General features: G+C 50.6%; 1 protein-coding gene across 6 annotated transcripts in view; it reads right to left on the bottom strand.

Moving 5' to 3' along the window:
- Positions 1 to 1,031: 1,031 nt before the first annotated feature.
- The window catches only part of RAB11FIP4 (RAB11 family interacting protein 4), a 117,878-nt gene continuing 99,346 nt past the window's right edge, over positions 1,032 to 19,563 (bottom strand). For 5 of the 6 annotated variants that reach the window (XM_084750423.1, XM_084750424.1, XM_084750427.1 and 2 more), the window contains 6 exons: positions 18,516 to 18,656; positions 15,383 to 15,464; positions 14,272 to 14,409; positions 14,030 to 14,185; positions 13,360 to 13,503; positions 1,032 to 12,165 (listed from right to left, as the gene is read on the bottom strand). In XM_084750423.1, the coding sequence (XP_084606549.1) occupies positions 12,049 to 12,165; positions 13,360 to 13,503; positions 14,030 to 14,185; positions 14,272 to 14,409; positions 15,383 to 15,464; positions 18,516 to 18,656 (778 nt within the window). In that variant the 3' untranslated portion in view covers positions 1,032 to 12,048. Of the gene's footprint in view, positions 12,166 to 13,359; positions 13,504 to 14,029; positions 14,186 to 14,271; positions 14,410 to 14,711; positions 15,123 to 15,382; positions 15,465 to 18,515; positions 18,657 to 19,563 lie in introns of those variants that run through there. The other variant, XM_084750425.1, reaches the window with a different exon arrangement.

The following is a 19,563-nucleotide window of genomic DNA, read 5'->3' as shown; positions in this document are numbered from 1 at the left end:
TCACATAGACTTCCTGAACTTCTTTCCCAAACAACAGTGAAGATGCTGGTTCCACTGAGTGGAGGTCCAGAGGCAGCAAACTCCTCAGGCTCCAGGGGCCAGGGTCAGGCTGCCACACTGGCCACATGGGAGGACCCAGCGAGCCAAGGGTGGGCCCATCTCCAGCTGAGCTTACTCCCACGCCTTCTAGCACTGTTGCAGAGATGACTCCTTCAGTGGAGGCTGTGAGTTGCAGCTTCCAAAAATAATGTACCTGTGAACTGAATGCGACCTTATTTGGGTCCATGCAGATGTAATATAGTTCAGCTAGGCTCACTGGATTATCTGAGCTCAAAGCTCTGATCTACTCAAGTCAACACATTGGGTTATCTGTATCATTGTCAATCTGGAGGCCCTGCTGTAAGAAAAGACTACACCGAGAAGAGAATAGGTTCAAAACCTCCAAATCTGCCCAGGATGCAGGCAAACCGGGCCAGTCCAGAGCCGCCTGCCCACCCCAGAGCACCCCATAGCACAGGGCCTGCACGGAGAGGACTTAAAAACACACACACAGAACAAGGGTAGAAACCTGGGGTCCCAGACCACACAATCCTGGGCAGCCATGGTAATCCACGGCAACGCAGAAGTCATCCTAGGCAAGTGAAAGCAGTTTAAGTGGGGGACCTGAGCCTGGCCAAAGATGACTATGACGACACGGGAGAAGCATGACCTGGGACCCCTTGAGCCCTGGAAGGCCCCTGCTGGGAGTGTGGCTGCAAGAGGACAGCTTTCCATCACAGCCCTGAGGCTGGAATGGGGATAACACGGAGCTGCCGGGGAACCACATCTCTAGGCAAAGCAGGCCAGGATTGGAGCCTGCTTTACCCTTCCTCTAGGGGGCAGCACTAGCCACCTAAATTATTGAGCACCTGGAGATGCTGTTCTCCCAGAGAAATGTCACCGAGGCCAGGACTCAAGCTCTCCTTTCTCTCCACCGCCTCCCTCCTATTCCCTATCCCCCCCCCCCCACAGAAGTTCACACAAGTCAGGCACAAAAAGCCAACAACTTTTTATTTACACTGTGGTCTGTACATTACAGTTCCTTGGAAAGTGCCCACCACTGAAAGCCTGTTTCTGGAGAGAACAGGCTGAAAGCAAACAGTTCAGGGCCTGGGACTCACCCCACTCTCCCTTCCCTGGGGCTTCTGAACCCCAAAGCTAAGGCCATTTGCAATTTCTGGCTTCTGGGGCAACACCCCAGATGTAATCCCCCTGGAGAGTCAGAACCTATCCGCCGATAGCTTCTTCCACCTAGGCCCCCGAAGGCCCAGCCCCACAGCATGACGAGCTGAAGTCGGGAGCCAACAGGCCCGAGTCCTCAGCACACACTGTCCCGGCCGGGTTCTGACATAACTCTGGTGATTAATGGCACTCTGGTCTGAGCACCAGCAGACAAGAAGGGCTGGGCAGGTGATGCCAGCAGGCAGGGACGGTAGCAAATGGCTTCCTTCGGCACACATGGGGTTGACACAAGAGGCAGTGGCCCTAAACCCAGATGTCCTGCCAAGCACTGGTCACTACATGGCTGGAGCTTCCTCCAGAAGAGTGGTGCCTGGAGCCTCTCAGACCTGCGACTTCCCTCCCCGCTGCGGCCAGGGTCTCGGGATAAAGCAGATCTGTCTTCTATAGATATCTGAACCCACACAGAAAGAGGTTTGTGGAAGATTTTGGTCTGCACAAAGCTACTCTTATCTGGGATGCAGGGCTTCTCAACTGGCTGCAGGTACATGGGGACTAAGTGGTCGCTATGCTTAAGACTGTAACAAAATCCTGCACAAAATTTACCAAGTCAACAGAGGCCAGGGGAGCTCTGGGGGGGGGGGGGGGCTGGGCTGGGCTAGATGGGGTGGAGGATAATGTGTCTGCCAGCTGGCCTCAGCGGAGGCACATGGCTGCACGCGTGAGAACACTCAGGACTGGGGGACAGAGTAATGGCTGCACGTGTGAGAACACTCAGGACTGGGGGACAGAGTAAGGGGACGTACAAAAGGGGGCAGTGGGTAACAGACTCCTATGTGGTGGCAACAAGGAAAAAAAAAAGGCACAAGGACCCCAAACCATGCAGACAAGAAATGGACTGTGAGGAACAGTAAAGCAGATGGTCCCAACAAGAGGCAGGGCCATTAGAACTTAGGCCTGGAGGAGAGGTGGCCTGGGATGCTGCCCCCTGCTGGTGGCTCTGAGGTACACATCCCTACATTACAGTCACCATGGGGAAAAAGGGGAGCCCACAAGGAGGGGGACCTCAAAGCTAACCAGCTCCTGATAGGCGAGTAGGGTGACAAGGCCCGTTGTCATCTTGCTGCTATGCTTTCAGAAACAAAGCCTTTTAGAAGTGGCTATTTTCTTAACTGAACAGCTAAAAGATGGCAGAGCCACAGAGCTGTCCCTCCCTGAAGGTGCCACTTCTTTCTCCTGACACACACGTATGTTCCATCAAGGTGGAAGTCAGGGAAGGGAGGTCCTGTGAAGACCCCTCAGTGAGCACACATTGGTGACAACCAACCTGAGGAGCCACCACAAAGGAAAGTCCTTGGCCCCCAGTGAGGGGCGGGGCAGGAGGAAGGAAAATGGGGAGAAGGGGAGGCACGGAAGCCCTAGAGCGTCACCTAGACTTCTACACTCCCTGGGTGGCCTGGTGACTACCCTAACCCTTCCTCAGATCCCAGCAGTCATGTCCACAGGCAGGTGTAGATTTGCCAATGCCCCGCAGCCAAGTGAGTTCCTCCTGCTTCCTCAGGGCTTGCTCTACAGTCTCTGGAGCCTTACAGAGCATCAGCATCAGCAGGCCATGCCCAGGAGTCTCCATAGTGAGTTCGGTGCACATCTGGCACCGACAGGGAAGCAACTGGACACTCTCACTTCACAGTCAGAAAACGGACAGAACCCACGGAAGCAGGAGGCCACTGCACCTGAGGCCGCTTTCAGGTCTAGCTCACACCTGACTACTTGCCTCACTTTGTGCCTGTGCCCAGTGTATGCTGGCACTCGTTTCCTGTGGCTGCAGGGGAACCAGGCAGAGAACCATCCAGACTTGCGCACTAGTGAGAGCAGCAAGGAGCACTCAGTGCACCCATCACCTCAGCGGAGCGCAGGCTTCCCCAGCCCTGCTTGAACCCAGCAGACATTCCGTGTGCTCCACCTGAGCAGATGGCTTTCTAGGACAGGGGCCCCACCTTGAGCTGTGCATGAACAGCACTTGGGAAGATGTCCGGGGCCATGCAAGAGGAACAGCAAAACAGCTCTAGAACTCACAGAAAGAGGCCCACCTGTTAGCAAACCCACGATGGGTGTGTCTCAGAGAGACATAACCCAAGAACTACACGTTCTGAGGATGCCATGTTGCTGTGGAGCATCGCTCCGCCTTTTGTCCTTGTGGTCACTACATCCCTTATACAAGTTGTATGAGACCTCTAAGTGACTTCCAGCCCTCACTGAGCAGCGTCACTGGCACTCACAGTAACAATGCTCCATCTCTTTCAGCCACTGCTGCTGAAGCAGATTAACGATTCAACCAGCATCCTTGAACAGAGCCTGCAGATGCAGATTGTTAGCAATGACCACCACCCTTAGAATTTGGAAAAACAGATTGTTTAGGAAGGTTACAGAAAGATGTTTTTGCTAGTGGCACTTCAGTGTAGAAAATCTTAAATAGGTTGTTTAGCAAGGTTAGGTAAAGATGGGTTTGCTGTTGGTTCTAATGCAGAAAATCTTAGGGGACAATTTGAAGTTAAGAAAAGTGCACTTTCAATAGTAAGCCAGGGACTTTCTGAGGTTGGTGAACAGAAACAGTATCCCTGAGTGGCACTGGCTAATGTGCTACTCTCAAGCTGGGTTGGTACCAAGGCGACAATTGATTTCTTTATACTTGTCTCTGCCCTCAGCTTCCTGATATGATTTAATAAAATATACTAATTAGTAGATGAGCACCTTTAGGATTTAAGGTAGAAGTGGCTAATTATTTTTTATATATAAGTTTAGATTTGTAATTTTTAAAAAACATAAGGTTTCTTTTTTAAGCTAACTGATTCTTTGTAACCACAAATTGCAGCCTTCCAGTGAAGAAAAGCTGAGAAATTACCTTGCTTGCTTATGCTGTTAATATGTAACAGAGCTTAGTTACAAATGGATATGGCTTCTTGGGAATAACTTATTTTTCATCCATAAAACATTTGATCATGTGAGGGCATTGGGGAACATGTTTTTCTTACATATACTCTTTGTAATAGTTCACTTAAAGAAAAATAGGATGTACACTGTAGCTTTTACACTGCTTGAAGATTTTGCTGGGGTGTATAAACTGTGGAAGGAAAAATTAAAGGAAGCCTGTAAGAGACGCTAAGTGAAGAGACGTTAACAAACAGAAGCTTGTTGGAAGGTGCCTGCTAGAGTGTGTCTTACCTCATCAGGTTTGTGTGTGTCGCGTGCGCGTGTGTGTGTGTGCACGGTCTTTTTCTCTTTCTTTTCTTTTTTAGACAGTCTGTCACTACCAGTGAAAAGCCAAAACTAGAGCCAACAGCCTTAGCCAGCGCTTACCATATTAGGTGTACGCCCCTGCCAGGAAGCTACCAGCACTGGCCAACACCAGCACTTTCATTCTGGCTCCTCAGTTTGCCACTATCAATGGAAGCCACGGTTGGTAACAATCAGTTCCAGGTTGGGAAGTTGCCCTCAGAAAAAGTCACCAGCCAGCCAGGGAATCTATGCCCTGCCTCAGTTTCCCCAGTTGATGAAGCTAGTCTCCGACAGGAAGACCACTGAAGATAAAGATGCTAGGGGCCACCCTGTACCACCAGTTAAATATGGAACTCAGAGTTGGCCCCCTCAACTTCTTTTCATGCTGCCAAGGACTAAACCTCACACTGATTACCCTATCACTGCACGACGTTCCCAAGCCCTCCGTTACCAGGTTTTCAAGACTTTCCCAGGTGGCGCAGCCACTTTCCCAGCACACAGCCAAACTGCCAAGCACAGTGTCAAGTCCCGACGTGCTGTTTGGTTCTTAAGCTTTCAGTTTTTAGTGTTATCAGAAATAAAATTTTTAAAAATTTAAAAAGGAACGTCCTCCCTAGAGTCTCAATGAAAAACTGATTTAAAATAAAACCTAGCCAATTCAAAGCTAAAAGGAAACAAACACAGGAACACATCAGCTCACTCTGCTTGGCTTCCAGCGGAATGCCAGGATGGCTCAGTGTCACATAAAAGGCGCACCCCCTGCACGGTCCCTAACCTACAGGGTTTTGGCAGGTTACTGCTACCCCTGAGGAACCTGTCCAGTCTCACCGCCCGCAGACCATCTAACTCCATCAGCATCGCCTGAGGCATTCTTAAAGCATCCCAAGGCCTGGGCCACACCTGTACCAACTATTAGACCATATGAGCATCAGAATGTTAAAAAGATTCCTAAACACCAACTATGGCATGGAACATCATGATTTGAAAGCCACTTGTTTATCTAAAATTCAAATCTAACTCAATGCCAACATGGAAGTCAAGGGGAGCTCACATTTTAAAAATAAAAAGGGTGTGGTGAGTCATACCTGTAATCCCAGCACTCTGGAGGCTGACCGGAGAATGGCCTTGCGTTCCAGGGCAGCTGGAGCTACAGTGTAAGACCCTCTCTCAAAAAAGTAAAAATAAAAATCTACTGGCACCACTACAAGAACAATAACCATGGCCTATGGCAGAGCTGACAGTTTTCCACGTGTACTTAGGCTGGGGAAAGTACAGTGGCTGGATTTTGGGGCTGGAGAGATGGCGCAATGCTTGCGCGCACTGGCTGTTCTCTTCAGAGGACCCAGGCTCAATTTCCGGCGCCCACATGGCAGCTCACAAACTGTCTGTAACTCCAGTTCCAGGGTTTCTGACGCCCTCACGCAGACATACATGTAGGCAAAATACCAATGCACATGAAATGAAAATAAGTTGGTTTTTTTAAAGGCTGGATTTTGCCTGAGGTGTGTTATGCGGAAGTCAGCCCCACATTCAGAAGTCACTCTTCCAGAAGCCTAGCGTAGTGAGAACTCTGATTTTCTGTTTCTTAAAAAGCACAGAAAAACCGTACCCAAGGGCACTTCACATCACTGTGCTGAATCATGACTGTGGATTCAGCAGCCTAGGACCGTGGGCTAAAAAGTGCACGTTTGCTTAGACCACTGACACCGCAAGATGATGACATGGCCATCCCTCCACCGGACCTGCTGGCTGGGGCTGTCTTAACGAACCTTTGTACCCTGAGCGCAGTACGTGTCTTCTGTCCCTCTTCTCTGATCTTTGTGCCACTGGTAAGCCAGTGTTGCCTCCGCTAGCATGGCAGGAGACAGGAGTGGAGAGACCAATGCCATCGAAGTGACCCCTTCCTCGGTGAACGTGACATTCAAAAGTCAGTCTTGGCCTCACGTGCCATGAGATCAGGAAGCCACAGCAAGCCGCTGCACAACAGACCGCCAAGCGGTTCAATGCTATGTACATAACTACATTCCACGGGTCAACTCCACTGACATCTAAGGAGCAGCAACATGGCTCACTGCTCAAGAATTAGACCCCAAACATTGAGAGGCACACAGACCTTGCCAGAAGAGCATTCATCTACCAGGTTAAGCTGATTGAGGCTTATGCTGATGTGACAACATACTTGACCATCCGATCCTCTGTTGATGAAGGATTCTCAGATGGTTCTGTACTACCCAGGTGTGGGGGCTGAGGTAAGAGAATTCCGGGTTGCTGAAACTGATCTCAAGGAAACCCCTGGAGAACAACAGCTCCGGTACATCAAGGCATGGACAAGGATCAACCAAAGAAGGCCTGTCTTGACTGATAGACTATGAGGTCGAAGAGGCAGTCAGTAAGCCTCCAAAGAGAGGTCATGGCACCAGCGCTGAAGATCCTGAGGGACTCAAGGCAGAGTTTGGTATAACTGATGAGGACACCATTCCAAGCCGTGCTCAGCCAGTGAGCTCATCGGCAAGCTCCAGCCAATGAGCATGATGCTGTAAGCTTAGACCATCTCCTTGCCCTAATAAGAGCCAACTTTATGAATTAGGATGCCCCCTGCCCGCAGAAATATTTTAAGAATCTTTTCGTTTTAATCCCAGGTGTGGGACATGAGGCTGCTTCAGATGCTCTGGACTTTCCGAAGCAGCTGAATATGATTTGCCTCGAGCTCTAGCACAGGCGTGCTTTTGCCAGCTGCAGATAGTTTCTGTTTGGAATTCTGGAAACTTTTCAGAGGGTATATAAATGCTAGAGGCCTGATAGGTGGGGTTTGGTGGTTTGTAGTTGTTCGGGAGGGTTGGATGCAGTTTGTTAGTAGTCGTGGTCAAAAATGGAACAAGAAGTAATTAGATTCAAGGATCTCTCTCCCTCCTTCCCTCCCCTCTAACTTTCTCTCCTATCTAGGGATTGGAGATGAAGCTGAGGAATAAAGGGCAGGAAAAAGAAGAAACCACAAAATAGCAAAGAAGAGACAAGAAAGAAATTAGTTTCAAGGACCTCTCTCTCCTCTTCCTCTGTTCTTATCTCTCTATCTAGTGACAGGGGGTAAAACTGGGGGAGGGTGGACGGAATAAAGGATGGGGGAAAGCCCACAAAGTACCAAAGACCAGATAAAAGTGGCACCTCGATGTGGGGCTTCAAAGTTAAGGAAAAATGGAAAATCTGATTTCAAATGCTGGGAAATGGCAGGGGAGGAAGGAATGGATTTCCCCCCCCAAGACATCAGGAAAAAAAAATTTATTGTGGCTGCTACTGCTGAGATAATTCCCTGCTTTTCTCCCAGAGGGGATTTTCTAATTTTTTTCTTTTTCTTTTTTGTATATTGTTTCAAAAAAAAGGTCAGAAGAATGGCTGAGCTGTTGGAAAAATTGAGAGAGGAAATGGAGGTGCCTGAGAAACAAAAATTGGCTGAAATGGGAAAACAAAAGGGGCCACGCTGCTCTCTCTTTTGACGGGATTGCAGAGTTGGCCATGCAACTGGAGTGGTTGCAGGGGGAGGAGGAAACACTTGGGAAGCGAAGAGTGCTGGGAAAGAGAAAGCAGAAAGGCTCAGTCCCAGGGACTGAGCAAGAGAGGAGTTGTTTCCTGCAGGAGGAAAGAGGGAAAGAAACTGTGCTGGAGGGCAGTCGGAGAAAAGCTCAAAAAAGCAGGAGGACAGTCTGATGAAAAGAGCCTGTTTTGAGAGAAAGGGTTAATCTTGAACCAACCATGCTGCCAGGACAGGAGGTGGGGCAGCCGGGAGTTAGGAGACCACCATCAGCTTCTCCAGGTACAGCATATGCCTGTTAATGGTGTGGGACACGGTTATGACGAGATAGGATGGAGTCCTGTAGAAATGATAGATCATAAAAAAAAAAAAAAAAAGGAGGCCATGATTTCATATGGGATGCATTCACCTTATGTGAAACAAATTCTAAACTACTGAGCTTCTCAGAATTATTCCCCAAGACTGGGAGGGACTGATAACAGCTGTACTAGAGACTGGCCCACAGCTGCAGCGGGTAGCACAGTGGAGGGAAGCCGCAAACACCCAACGGCAAAACAGAGGGAGGGGACAGAATATAGTAAAAGGCCGGTTGCTGGGTGAAGGACGGTGCTCTGATATACAACAACAGATTCAATTTGATGATGCTACTAGAGATCTGTTGCTTAGTGGGGTTAAGAGCTTGGGACAAAGTTAAGGATCCTGGGGAAAAAATTCCACCTCACTTACAAAGATTGCACAAGACTCTGGAGAAGTCACTGTTTTGTTTTAAAACAAAGATTAGTCTCAGCTGTGAACAAGGGAGACAAGTGCTGAGACCTTGGCATTTGAAAATGCTAATGTGGTATGCAAATGTGGTATACAAAAAGGTTATTAGACCATTAAAGGAGAGGGCAGCACCGGTGGGAGAGTGGATCAGGGAGATGACTGTTATTGGCTCTCGCATGTTAGTGTCATGAAGCCAACTCAAAATGCCTGGTGCTTCAACTAAGGGAAATATAGTCATTTGGAAAGACACTGTGACCAACCAAATGAAATGCTCGCTACATTAACTGTGAGAAATAACAGTACTTTGCACCAGAAAAGTGAACCAACTGCTTCTAGGGGCAATGGTTTTCCTAAATCTCAAACAGAAAAACTGCCTAGGCTTCCCAGAGTGTGTATGCCATGCGGCAAAAGGTGCCACTGGGTTCAGGGGTGCAAATACAAAAGAGATATTCAAGGTACCACCGCAAACCACCTTGGAGGCCTGGCTCAGGGCCCTACAGCAAAAATTATGAGCAATAGCGACCAAGGGACACTGGGTTAATAGAAAAAAAAAAACCTGTGGAATTAAATCAACCTATATGGATGTATTAACATTAGAATGGAAGCCAGTGAAAGTTCTACATTGGAGACAGATTTGTTTATATTTCCACCGGAAATGAAAAACTGCAGATGCCATCAAAACTTAAAAGATTAGAACTGAGCAGGAGAGGTCTCCTGAAAACCTTGGCCATTGACCCTAAAAGTGCTTATATTTCACACTGAAAATGTCTCTTTATAATTTCCCGCTACACCGAGCACAAACAATGGCTTAAAATAGAAGGAGGAAAATGTAGTGAGAAATCTGGATTTTTGGTTACTTCAGAAACACAGCAATATCATAAGAATGTGTGTTCATTTTAATCCCAGGTATGGAGATACGGGTGCTTCAGGTTGTCTGCAGCGGCTTACTATGGTTCGCCTTGTGCTCCAGCAGAGGCATGGTTTTGTGAGCTGCAGATAGACAGTTTCTGTGATTGTGTGACATTTGGAATTCTGGGAACTTTTCAGAGGGTATATAAATGTTAGAGCCCTAAAAGGCAGGGTTAGTGGTTGGTGGCTATTCAGGGGGGTTGGATGCAGTTTGTTAATAGCAGTGGTCAAAGAAGAAACAAAAGCAAAGAAATTAGATTCAGGGACCTCTCCCTCCCACCCACCCCCATCCTCCTTTTTCTCCTATCTAGTGATAGGGGTTCAAACCAGCAGGGATGAAGGAAGGGAAAAAGAAGAACCCACAAAGCAGCAAAGTCAAACTACAGCCTATAGGAAAGTTCCAGGTTCACAGTGGCCTCCAAACTTGGCATCTCCTTGGGGAGTCCATTCTTCCAGCACAGTGACGTAGGCTAAAAGCCTTCCTCCCCATCTGTTGCCCTGACAGAAATTCCTTCCTCTTTTGTGACACTGTGACTCTGGCCTGCAACCTTCTCTGGAAACCTGCACACAAGTGGAGCTGGCGGCCCATATAATTACAATTACAAAACAGCCCTAGAAGCAGACTCCACAGCCCAGGACCTACACCGGCCTCTGCTGCACTCCACCAGCTCATCACCTGTACCGACCTCAATCCGTGGTTTATTTTTCCTTCCTACTGGCATATCCTCAAGAGAGTCCTTACCCAGTGTCCTTTATCTACATCTTCCCAGACCTCAGCGGATGCCCACAGACACCTGTATCCCGAGACCAAACCTTCTTGTCTTCCTGGTGTGCCTCATCCCAGCAGACCAGGCCAAGGCAACCCACCATCTATGTGGCATGAGATGAACCCAGGGCACAGGATTAAAAAGGATCTCAAAAGCCAAGGAAAGCAGACGTGACTGGACTGAAACTGGCCACAGCCCTGTCTCTGCCAAGCAGGGCACATACGCCAAGCCCCCTTCCCCTTTACCCTCAACTGTGCCCCCTTTCTGCTCACTAGCCTCCCCAACATGCCCAAACCTTCCTTTTTACACAATAGGTGCTCAAGAAAACAAACTGATGGGGAAGACTTAAGACCATACATGTTTTCAGGAGCTGGGGTAAGCGAGCCAGCCACAAGCCTATCACACTGAGATAAACCAGACACTCCCAGTACAGTCTCTATTCCCAGGTGCCTAAAACAAAAGATCACATTTTTAACCCCTCCCCCCTTTGCCCAGGGTGGGGTGGTGAATTCCCACCATGTATTCACAGAACGGAAGACTAAGTTTCCCCCCATACAATGCTCTCCACTAGACTTCCTGCCAGGACAGTATCTGCTCTCTAAGGGGGTGCTATGTGTGTGTGTGTGGGGGGGGGGTTGGACAGGACCGGAACACCCAGATTCAGGTGCATTTGAAAGCTATAGGAAGGGGTGTGGGTCTTGGAAATGAATGCTTCCCTAAGCCTGCCCTCGCCTAGGCGCATGGAGCCCAGGCAGGCCGCTTGCTAAGATGCAGCCACAGGACACACCTCTCCAGGCAATCACTCATGTGGCTCCCCAGTGCCTCGGGCACTCCACCCTTCTTCTTGGCCTTCCCTTCACCCCCAACTGAATGCCGCTTATATTTCCCATCTGTATATAACAAAATGAAGCCAAACCAGGAAGGGGGCATAGGAGAGCAAGACAAGGAAGGGCACGGAACACTACGAAGGACTCGGCCCAAAGGCATGGACCGTGCACACTGGCTGCTCTGTAAGCCCAAGTCCACTGGACCCATTTACCTGCACCCCAGAGGCCCAGCCCACAGGGGTCTCTGTTCTCCCCCCAACACCCCCTTCCCTCCTTTTTGAGCTTAAAAATCCTGGGCTTGAAAGGTGGCCAGAAAGGCTGGCAAGGACACCAAATTCTGGAGAATGTAATAGTTGTGTCCCCTCTCCAGAGGGGGAGGGGAGAGAACCCATCCCCTGAGAGCATCTTCTCACCCTTATCCAGAGAGGTAGCATCATTTCGTCAGTACCCTAAATGCAAGCTTCCAGTCCTCGCTGTTAGCTCCTGAGAGTGTCCCTCCTCCATCCAGCGCCCTTTGCCCCTCACAAAGGGGCTGCAAAGTGCACACACGGCTCACCATGGGGTGTCACCCACAGCTGTGGCCCCAAGCGCACTCCTTGCCTGTGTGCACACAGCCTTCCGCACATACACCAGTACACACAAACAGGGTGGTCGGAGGTACATTTACAGAGCAAGTGTGGGGTCCGGCCTGCATCTTCATCCTCAGGCAGGCCTGCCCCTAGGCCCCAGGTCCAACGGCCGCTCTGCAGCCTGCCGTGGCTCAGTGTTTGATCTCCAGGATGGAGGGGTTGTGGTCCAGGATAGCCAGGATAATCTTGTCCATGTACTGCCTCAGTCGGAAGTTGATCTCCTCCTGCTCCTTCAGGGCTTCCATTAGCTGAAGGGGATGAGAAAGGTGGGTCAGACGCTGGGCCCAGGATGGGCTTACAGTGGCCAGTGGCCAGAGACAGAGGGGCCCACATCAGCCTGAGCACTGTAAGCTGGAACCAGAGAATTTCATTGACCTGTGGGAAAATTTTGACAAAGACTGGAAACACTGGGCAGATTCACTTATCATCAGGGCTGGTGTGTACAGTCCCTGGGCCCAGACTTTTCTCTCTGCCCAGAACTGTGCCCTCCTCACTCCAGCCCTGCCCTATTGAGTGCCTCTCACTGACAGTTAGGTGCAGCTAAACTGTTGCTCCAAGCCTGTGGTTGGAGAGCAAACCTGCTCTCCTTGAGGCCAGGGGACTCAGGAACATGGCGTCTCAGTTGCACATTAAAATGCAGCTGAGTGTTTTGGTATCTGAGGTAGAAAAGATGGGCTGCAGCACCAGGGTGCTGGGCTCCGTTCCCATCGCCACCAGCATGGCCTGCTATTTCCACAGGGAAGCTTTTATGAAGCTGTGAGCTAAGAGACCGAGAAAACGTGTGTGCGAAAGTAGACATGTAAAAACTCTGGTCACCATCTGGGTTAAGTCCCAGGAGGATCTGATTTGAGCTCCTCTCTGACCTGAGTGAGCCCAGAGCTCCCAAGTTGAGAGAGCTGAGCTCAGCCGTGTGTGGTGGCACACTCCTGTAATCCCAGCACTCGGGGAGGCAGAGGCAGGCAGATCTCTATGAGTTCGAGGCCAGTTGGTCTATAAAGCGAGTCTAAGGACAGACAGAGAAACCCTGTCTCAAAAAAAAAGGGGGGGGCGGCTGGAGAGATGGCTCAGAGGTTAAGAGTACCAACTGCTCTTCCAAAGGTCATGAGTTCAATTCCCAGCAACCATCTATAATGATATCTGGTACCCTCTTCTGGCTTGCAGGCAGGGTATTGTATACATAATAAATAAAGAAATCTTAATAAAATAAAATAATGTAAACTTAAGAATAAAAAAAAGAGGGGGCTGAGCTCCTCCTTCCATGGTGCCTCCTGCTCAGCTGACGTTACTATGACAGTGGAGGACTACTAGGGCCAGGCCTTAGCCTGCCTTTTGGGCCCCATGTAGTCTGGGGTTCATGGTCCCTGCCAGGGCAGAACCCACAGAATGGGAACCAGTCACCAGTGTGAGAGTGAGAGTGTCAGGGAGTGAGGGGACAACGCTACCTCATCGCGAGACGCTGTGTCGATTTCTGCAGCCAGGGACTGGGCTTTGGTCTGGGTGGCAAAGAGGTTCTTCGCCTCGTAGAGGCTGAGGCTCAGGATCTGCCCGTTCAAGTCGTCGTTCTGATCTCGAAGCTTGTGGTTCTCCTGTGGCGACACAACAAAGCAAATTGGGCTCAGGGGAGCAGCCGCAGCCGCCTGCTGGCACCCACTTCTCCTGGCTGGGTGAGGGGCTGGCTTAACTGCAGGAGTTGGCCGCTAGGACTTCTGCCTGGGTGAACAAGCTCAGGTGTGAACCATGGCCAGCTTCCGGTACACAGCCCAGCTGAGCATGGACTCCACTCCCTTCTTGAGCCACCGCCCCTTTCCGATCCCACACCTAACCACTACAGAAGTGACAACAGAAGTGACGGGACACCGTGGCAAGCAGAATCTCAAGACTTAGGCCCTGTTTGCCAGAAGTCCCAACCCAGCCAAGCACACACCTACAGCTTGAGGACAGTCTCTTCACCCCAACACCCAGGACTGAACAGGGGCCTCGGAGCACAAGAGCCATTGTCGGAGATGGGATGGGAGGACGGGCCCTGACTGTCAGGAGAGGTGGCGGAGGCGGGCCCGCAGGGCTGGTCCAGCTGCCTTTTCAAAGCCACTGAACAGCGGCCCTAAGACCGACCTGCTTCAGGCGCTTGACCTCATGCTCAAGCTCCACCTCTCGGGCTCTGGCGCTGAACTCGCCAAGGCCGGACGCGCTGCGGCCCCTCCCCGGCCGCTCGCAGTCCAGCTTGTACATCTGCAGGTGCTCCAGCTCCCGCCGCAGATCCTCGATGAGCTGTGGGGGAGAAAACTCTGTTGCTGGCGGCGCAGCGGCACCACTGGGGGAAGCCAAGCCCCAGGGAGCCCCGGCCTGTGGCGCACCTCCTGCGTCGCCTCCCGCTCCTTCTGGAACTCCAGGCGGTTCTGGCGCAGCTTGTCCATCATGCGCTTGTAAAGGTCCATCTCATCCTTGAGTCTCAGACTCGTGTCCTCCAGCCGGTCAGACATGCGCTGCCGCTCCTAGAGCCAGGCAGACCCAGCAAGTCAGGGCAAGCATCCTGAGAGGACCCTCACACTCTGGAGGACCTTAGTGTGGCCAACGGACAGGCAGAGCAGCCACCTTGGGGAGCACCCTTCCTGAACATTCTAGAAACATACTGAGAAATGTCCCAGGCCCTTGATGTTCTTCAGTGGTGCAAGGTAGAGAAGAAGCTGTTTGTCCAACCAGGAGTTAGATCCACCCTCTTCAAGAGGAGAATTATAAGGCATTTACAATATATAATACAGATTACATTTTCTTTTTTTTTTTTTTTAAGATTTATTTATTTATTTATTTATTATATACACAGTGCTCTGTCTGCATGTACACCTGCAGACCAAAAGAGGACATTAGATCTCATTATAGATGGTTGTGAGCCACCATGTGGTTGCTGGGAATTGAACTCAGGATCTCTGGAAGACCAGGCAGTGCTCTGAACCTCTGAGCCATCTCTCCAGCTCCAGATTACATTTTCATTGTAGAAAACTTGAAGTTTTGTAAATTCAGATTTTTTGTTTTTGTTTTTGTTTTTTTTTTTTTTTTTTGTTTTCAAGACGGTTTCTCTGTGTAACCTTGGCTGTCCTGGACTCACTTTGTAGACCAGGCTGGCTTCCAACTCACAGCAATCCACCTGTCTCTGCCTCCCGAGTACTGAGATTAAAGGCTTGTGCCACCACACCTGGGCCTTTCCTCCCTTTTAAATAATAAAAACCTTGCTTTTGTTTATCTTTAAGACAAAACCCCCATGCATCCTAGGTCAGCCTCAGGGTGATGTGGCAGAGGATGTCCTGAACTCTTGACGCTCCTGACTCTACCACCCGAATGCTGGGGTTACAGGGGCGTGCCACCACGCCCTGGCACTTCTCTGCAGGGAAACACCTCAATATTCCAAAGGCCCTCAGACCGCCACCACCTCTCTAGGAGCCCAACATCTTGTGGGGACCTGCTGCTCACCTCATCCAGTTTCTCTGTCTGTGACTTGAGGCGGGTCACTGTCGTTCTCAGGTCAGTATTTTCTTCTTCTAACTGTTGCACCCTGGGAAAGGCAAATGTCACAGGTCAGAGAATCTGGAGTCAAGACGACCGTACAGAGAAGGCACCTGGCCCCTAGGCTCTGCTCTCTGGAGGAAGGAACTGCCAACTTGGAGAAAGCTTCTGGACATGATGCCACAAGCCAACTCCCATGTTATCATGAAACACTTTCAAGTGCAAAATTACTAGCTAGGATTGATGGTGCTCGGCTTTAATCCCAGCACTCAGATGCAGAGCAGCCTGGTGTACAGAGTGAGTCACAGGGCAGCCAGGGCCACATGGTGAACAGCCTCAAACAAAACAGTCACATTTTATATATATATATATATATATATATATATATATATATATATATAAAATTACGTTCAGGCTGTAAGTTACTTTTAAATTTTGTGCAAGTGTATACCGTGTGTGTGTGTGTGTGTGTGTGTGTGTGTGTGTGTGTGTGTGTGTGAGAGGGGGGGGGGCAGGCAGACAGACAGACAGACAGACATGTGCCACAAGGCTAATGAAGTCACCTTCACCTTGTTTGAGACAGGTTCTTTCATTGGTTTGCCAGGCCAGCTGACCCTCCAACTTCTGGGGGTTCTATCTCTGCTGCAGAACGCCAGGATTAAGGAAACACACTGCTATGCCTGTTTTTGTGGGTTATGGAGACTAGAATTCTGTGTGGCAAGCACTCTATCTACCCACCAAGCCATCTCCTCGGCTCTATAAGCTATTTTACTTTGTTTTGGTTTTTTCGTTTTGTTTTTGTTTTTTGTGGTTTTTTGAGACAGGGTTTCTCTGTGTAGCCTTGGTCATCCTGGACTCACTTTGTAGACCAGGCTGGCCTCGAACTCACAGCGATCTGCCTGCCTCTGCCTCCCGAGTGCTGGGATTAAAGGCGTGTGCCATCACACCCGGCTATAAGCTATTTTAGAAACAAGCCAGGGGCTGGGCAGTGGTGGCACACGTCTTTACTCCCAGCACTTGGGAGGCAGAGGCAGGGGGATCACTGTGAGTTCAAAGCCAGTCGGGTCACTGTCGTTCTTAGGTCAGTATTTTCTACAATGTGAGTCTAGGATAGCCAAGGCTACACAGAGAAACCCTGTCTCAAAAAACAAAAACAAAAAAGGAACAAGCTGGGCATGGTGGCACACACTTTTAATTCCCAGCACTTGGAGGCAGAGGCTGGCAGATCTATGTTTGAGGTCGGCTTGGGCTACAGATATAATTCTAAGGCAGCCAGGGTTACACAGAGACACCCTGTCTTGGGGAAGAACAGAGAAGAATTTCATGTTTAGATAAGGTCCTATCTCTAAGACGTGTATACATAAGTACATATTTCAAAATCTGAAAATTTCTGAAAGCTGGCCTACACACACACACACACACACACACACACACACACACACACACACACACACACACACTATCCTTCATGAAACAATGAGAAAGGGGGTTTCTTCCAGGAGGACATCCCTGTTTGGTGTGCCCAGGGCTTTCCTATTAGTGTCTGCAGCTGAAGGCTGTGCCTGTTGGCTTTCTATCCTCCATCCCTCCATCCTTAACCCTCCTCTGTGATCCTGAGTGTTCACTGCAGCCATATCTGCTTCTGAGGCGACAGCCCTCTAAGGGAGTGCTTGCAGACAGCTGCCGTGCAGCGACCCTGAGGGGGACAGCACTAATGGCTTTACGGGCAGGTGAGATGTGCAGAACAGCGTCCAGGTCTTCCAACACCCTCCCCGCAGCTACTGGCCCATTCTGGAGAGGCTTTTCTTGACCTCGATGAGGCCCTGTAGGGTACCCTAGGGAAGCCTTGAGACAGGGCTGGAGAGGATGCTGGACCTCCATAGTAAGTGGTGTGGAGCTGGCTGAGGAAGTGAGGAGAGGAGCATAAGTTCCATCTGTGCCTCTACATAAGCAGCACAACCCCCCTGGAGTTGAGGGAACAACGGTAGCAGTTAGATTACTCTCAGAACTCTGTGTTCCTGCTCCAGGCCCTGCTCCCGCGGCCTTATCCCCTTTGCCTCTCTGGTCCCAGCCACCTCTCTTGAGCCCATAGTCATTAAAGCAGGAGTCAATTAAAGTGAGCAGTCCCATAGGACACCAGCCCCAGAGCCAAATGCAAACAGCAACGTCTGGAGTCATTTACCAGAGATCCTGCATATCAGACATTTGCATTACGATTCATAATAGCTATGAAGTAGAAAATGAAATAGTTTTATAGTTGAGAAGTCACTATGACATGAGGAACTGTACTAACGGGTCACAGTGTTAGGAAGGCTGAGAACCACTGCTCTAGAGCACCAATCTAAATGCAGCATGGCAGCCTCCCAGGAAAGGTGTCTGGGAAGGACGGGGTGGGGAGTCTCATGCACAGGACAGTTGGGAGGGCTCCTCACCAGACCGTACTCCGTTAGAAAACCCCCAATCCCCTGGGCCTGCCTGGCCAGTCCTTGTCCAGCATGCCCCTCCGCAGCCCAGGCCAGGCTTAGTTAGCACCCTCTGCGTAAACACCTAGAGCCAAACGAGAACCAGGACGGTGCTGCTCTGCCCGGGGCCCCAGCGGTCCCAGCCAGGGCCAGGATCACAGCCCCATCACATGTACACTGTGCATGGCTATGGGGCAGGCAGAGACAGGGCGGGAGAGAGGGAGACCCGGTAGGTAAAGCCAAAGTGACCAGGGTCAGTGGTGCTCCTCCTGGTCCCTGGCTTAGGTTCCAGCAAGGAAGATGCAGGTACAGCTGGCCACTGAACCTAGGGACCTGGTTTTCTACTTCCCTAAAGCCCAGGGTCCCAGGCTCAGCTTACGCAGTCAAATTCAGGGAAGGATCAGACAGCAGGGGGCGCTCCAGGGCTGGATAGCTGCTTCCCTCTCAAGCTGCTCCCTCGGCCCAACCACCAGGCTACAGTGAACTCCCGTTCCACCTGCTCCTTTAAAATATCTCAAGTAGAAAAGCTAAAAAACATAGGCTCAGCTTTACTGGAAGCACTTGGGACCAGCACTACCCCAGGTCCGCCAGGACACAGAGGTGCAGAGGGGCACCGCAGACAGAGGCCTGGTGCCCACCTGGTGTTCAGCAGCTCCAGCTCAATGCTCTTCTCTCTCTCCAGCTTGCAGTAGACTTCCCGGTGTCGCCGGGCCTCTTCCTCCAGGGCCTGCTCGGCTGTGGTCTCCTGATCCTTGACCATCTCCTCGAGCTCATGCACCCTGAGGTGGGGGCAGGGACAGCGTCCGTCAGCAGGGCCCTCTCATCCCATTCAAGAAAGCCTGGACCCCACCAAAGCCACTAACACGTTCACTGCTACAGCAGAGGGTTTGCTAGGCCTCGGGGTTGTAAGCTTGGCTGACAGGCAAATCAGAGACACTGTGACATCTCACAGGAAGTGGCTTAATCACACTCAAGGGAGCAGATCTAGTGAAGGAACTCTGGACGGGAGTGAAGCCACACAGGACACAGTGAAGGCAGCGGGCCTAGACACAGCAATACAAAATGGCTTCCAAGTCTTAGCCTCTCTCTTCGGCTGACTTCCTGCCTAGCACCCCTCCAATTACTTAGGCACACGCTGGCAAAATGGCTATAAGAAATCCAGAGCCAGGAAAAGGTCAGGAGTCCTAACCCAGCCTCCACTACTGGAAGCCTATAGTTGCCCAATAGCTCACAGTCTCTCCACCAGGCTGAGCTGGGTCATACAAAAAGGCTTTTGGGTTGGGGGGGAGGACCAGACCCAGGCACAGAGAAGGCTACCAAGGTTCTGGCATCTGGGGAGGCCAGCCGACATGGGGAAGCACCCTTCCCAGTGTGGCTGTGACCCTATACCATCACCACCTGGGCCCTCCGGCACTCTACGCCCCGTCACAGGGTCATGTTCTCAGGAAGGGAGGTCAGTCAGGTTCTAGCGCTCTAGGCCAGTGGTTCTCAACCGTCCTAACGCTGAGACCCTTGGATACAGTTCCTCATGTTGTGGTGGCCCCCCAACCACAGGAGCATCGCGTGGCTACTTCACCACTGTAATTCTGCCGCTGCTATGAATTGTAATATCTGCTACGCAGGAGATCTGACGCGCAGTCCCTGGAGGGCTTGTGACCCACAGGTTGAGAACCACTGTTCTTAAGC

Source organism: Acomys minous (genome assembly GCF_964271855.1).
Source record: "Acomys minous genome assembly, chromosome: 12".
Lineage (NCBI taxonomy): Eukaryota > Metazoa > Chordata > Mammalia > Rodentia > Muridae > Acomys > Acomys minous.
The sequence above is the reverse complement of the archived record's forward strand: the minus strand, read 5'-3'. Positions and strand labels throughout refer to the sequence as shown.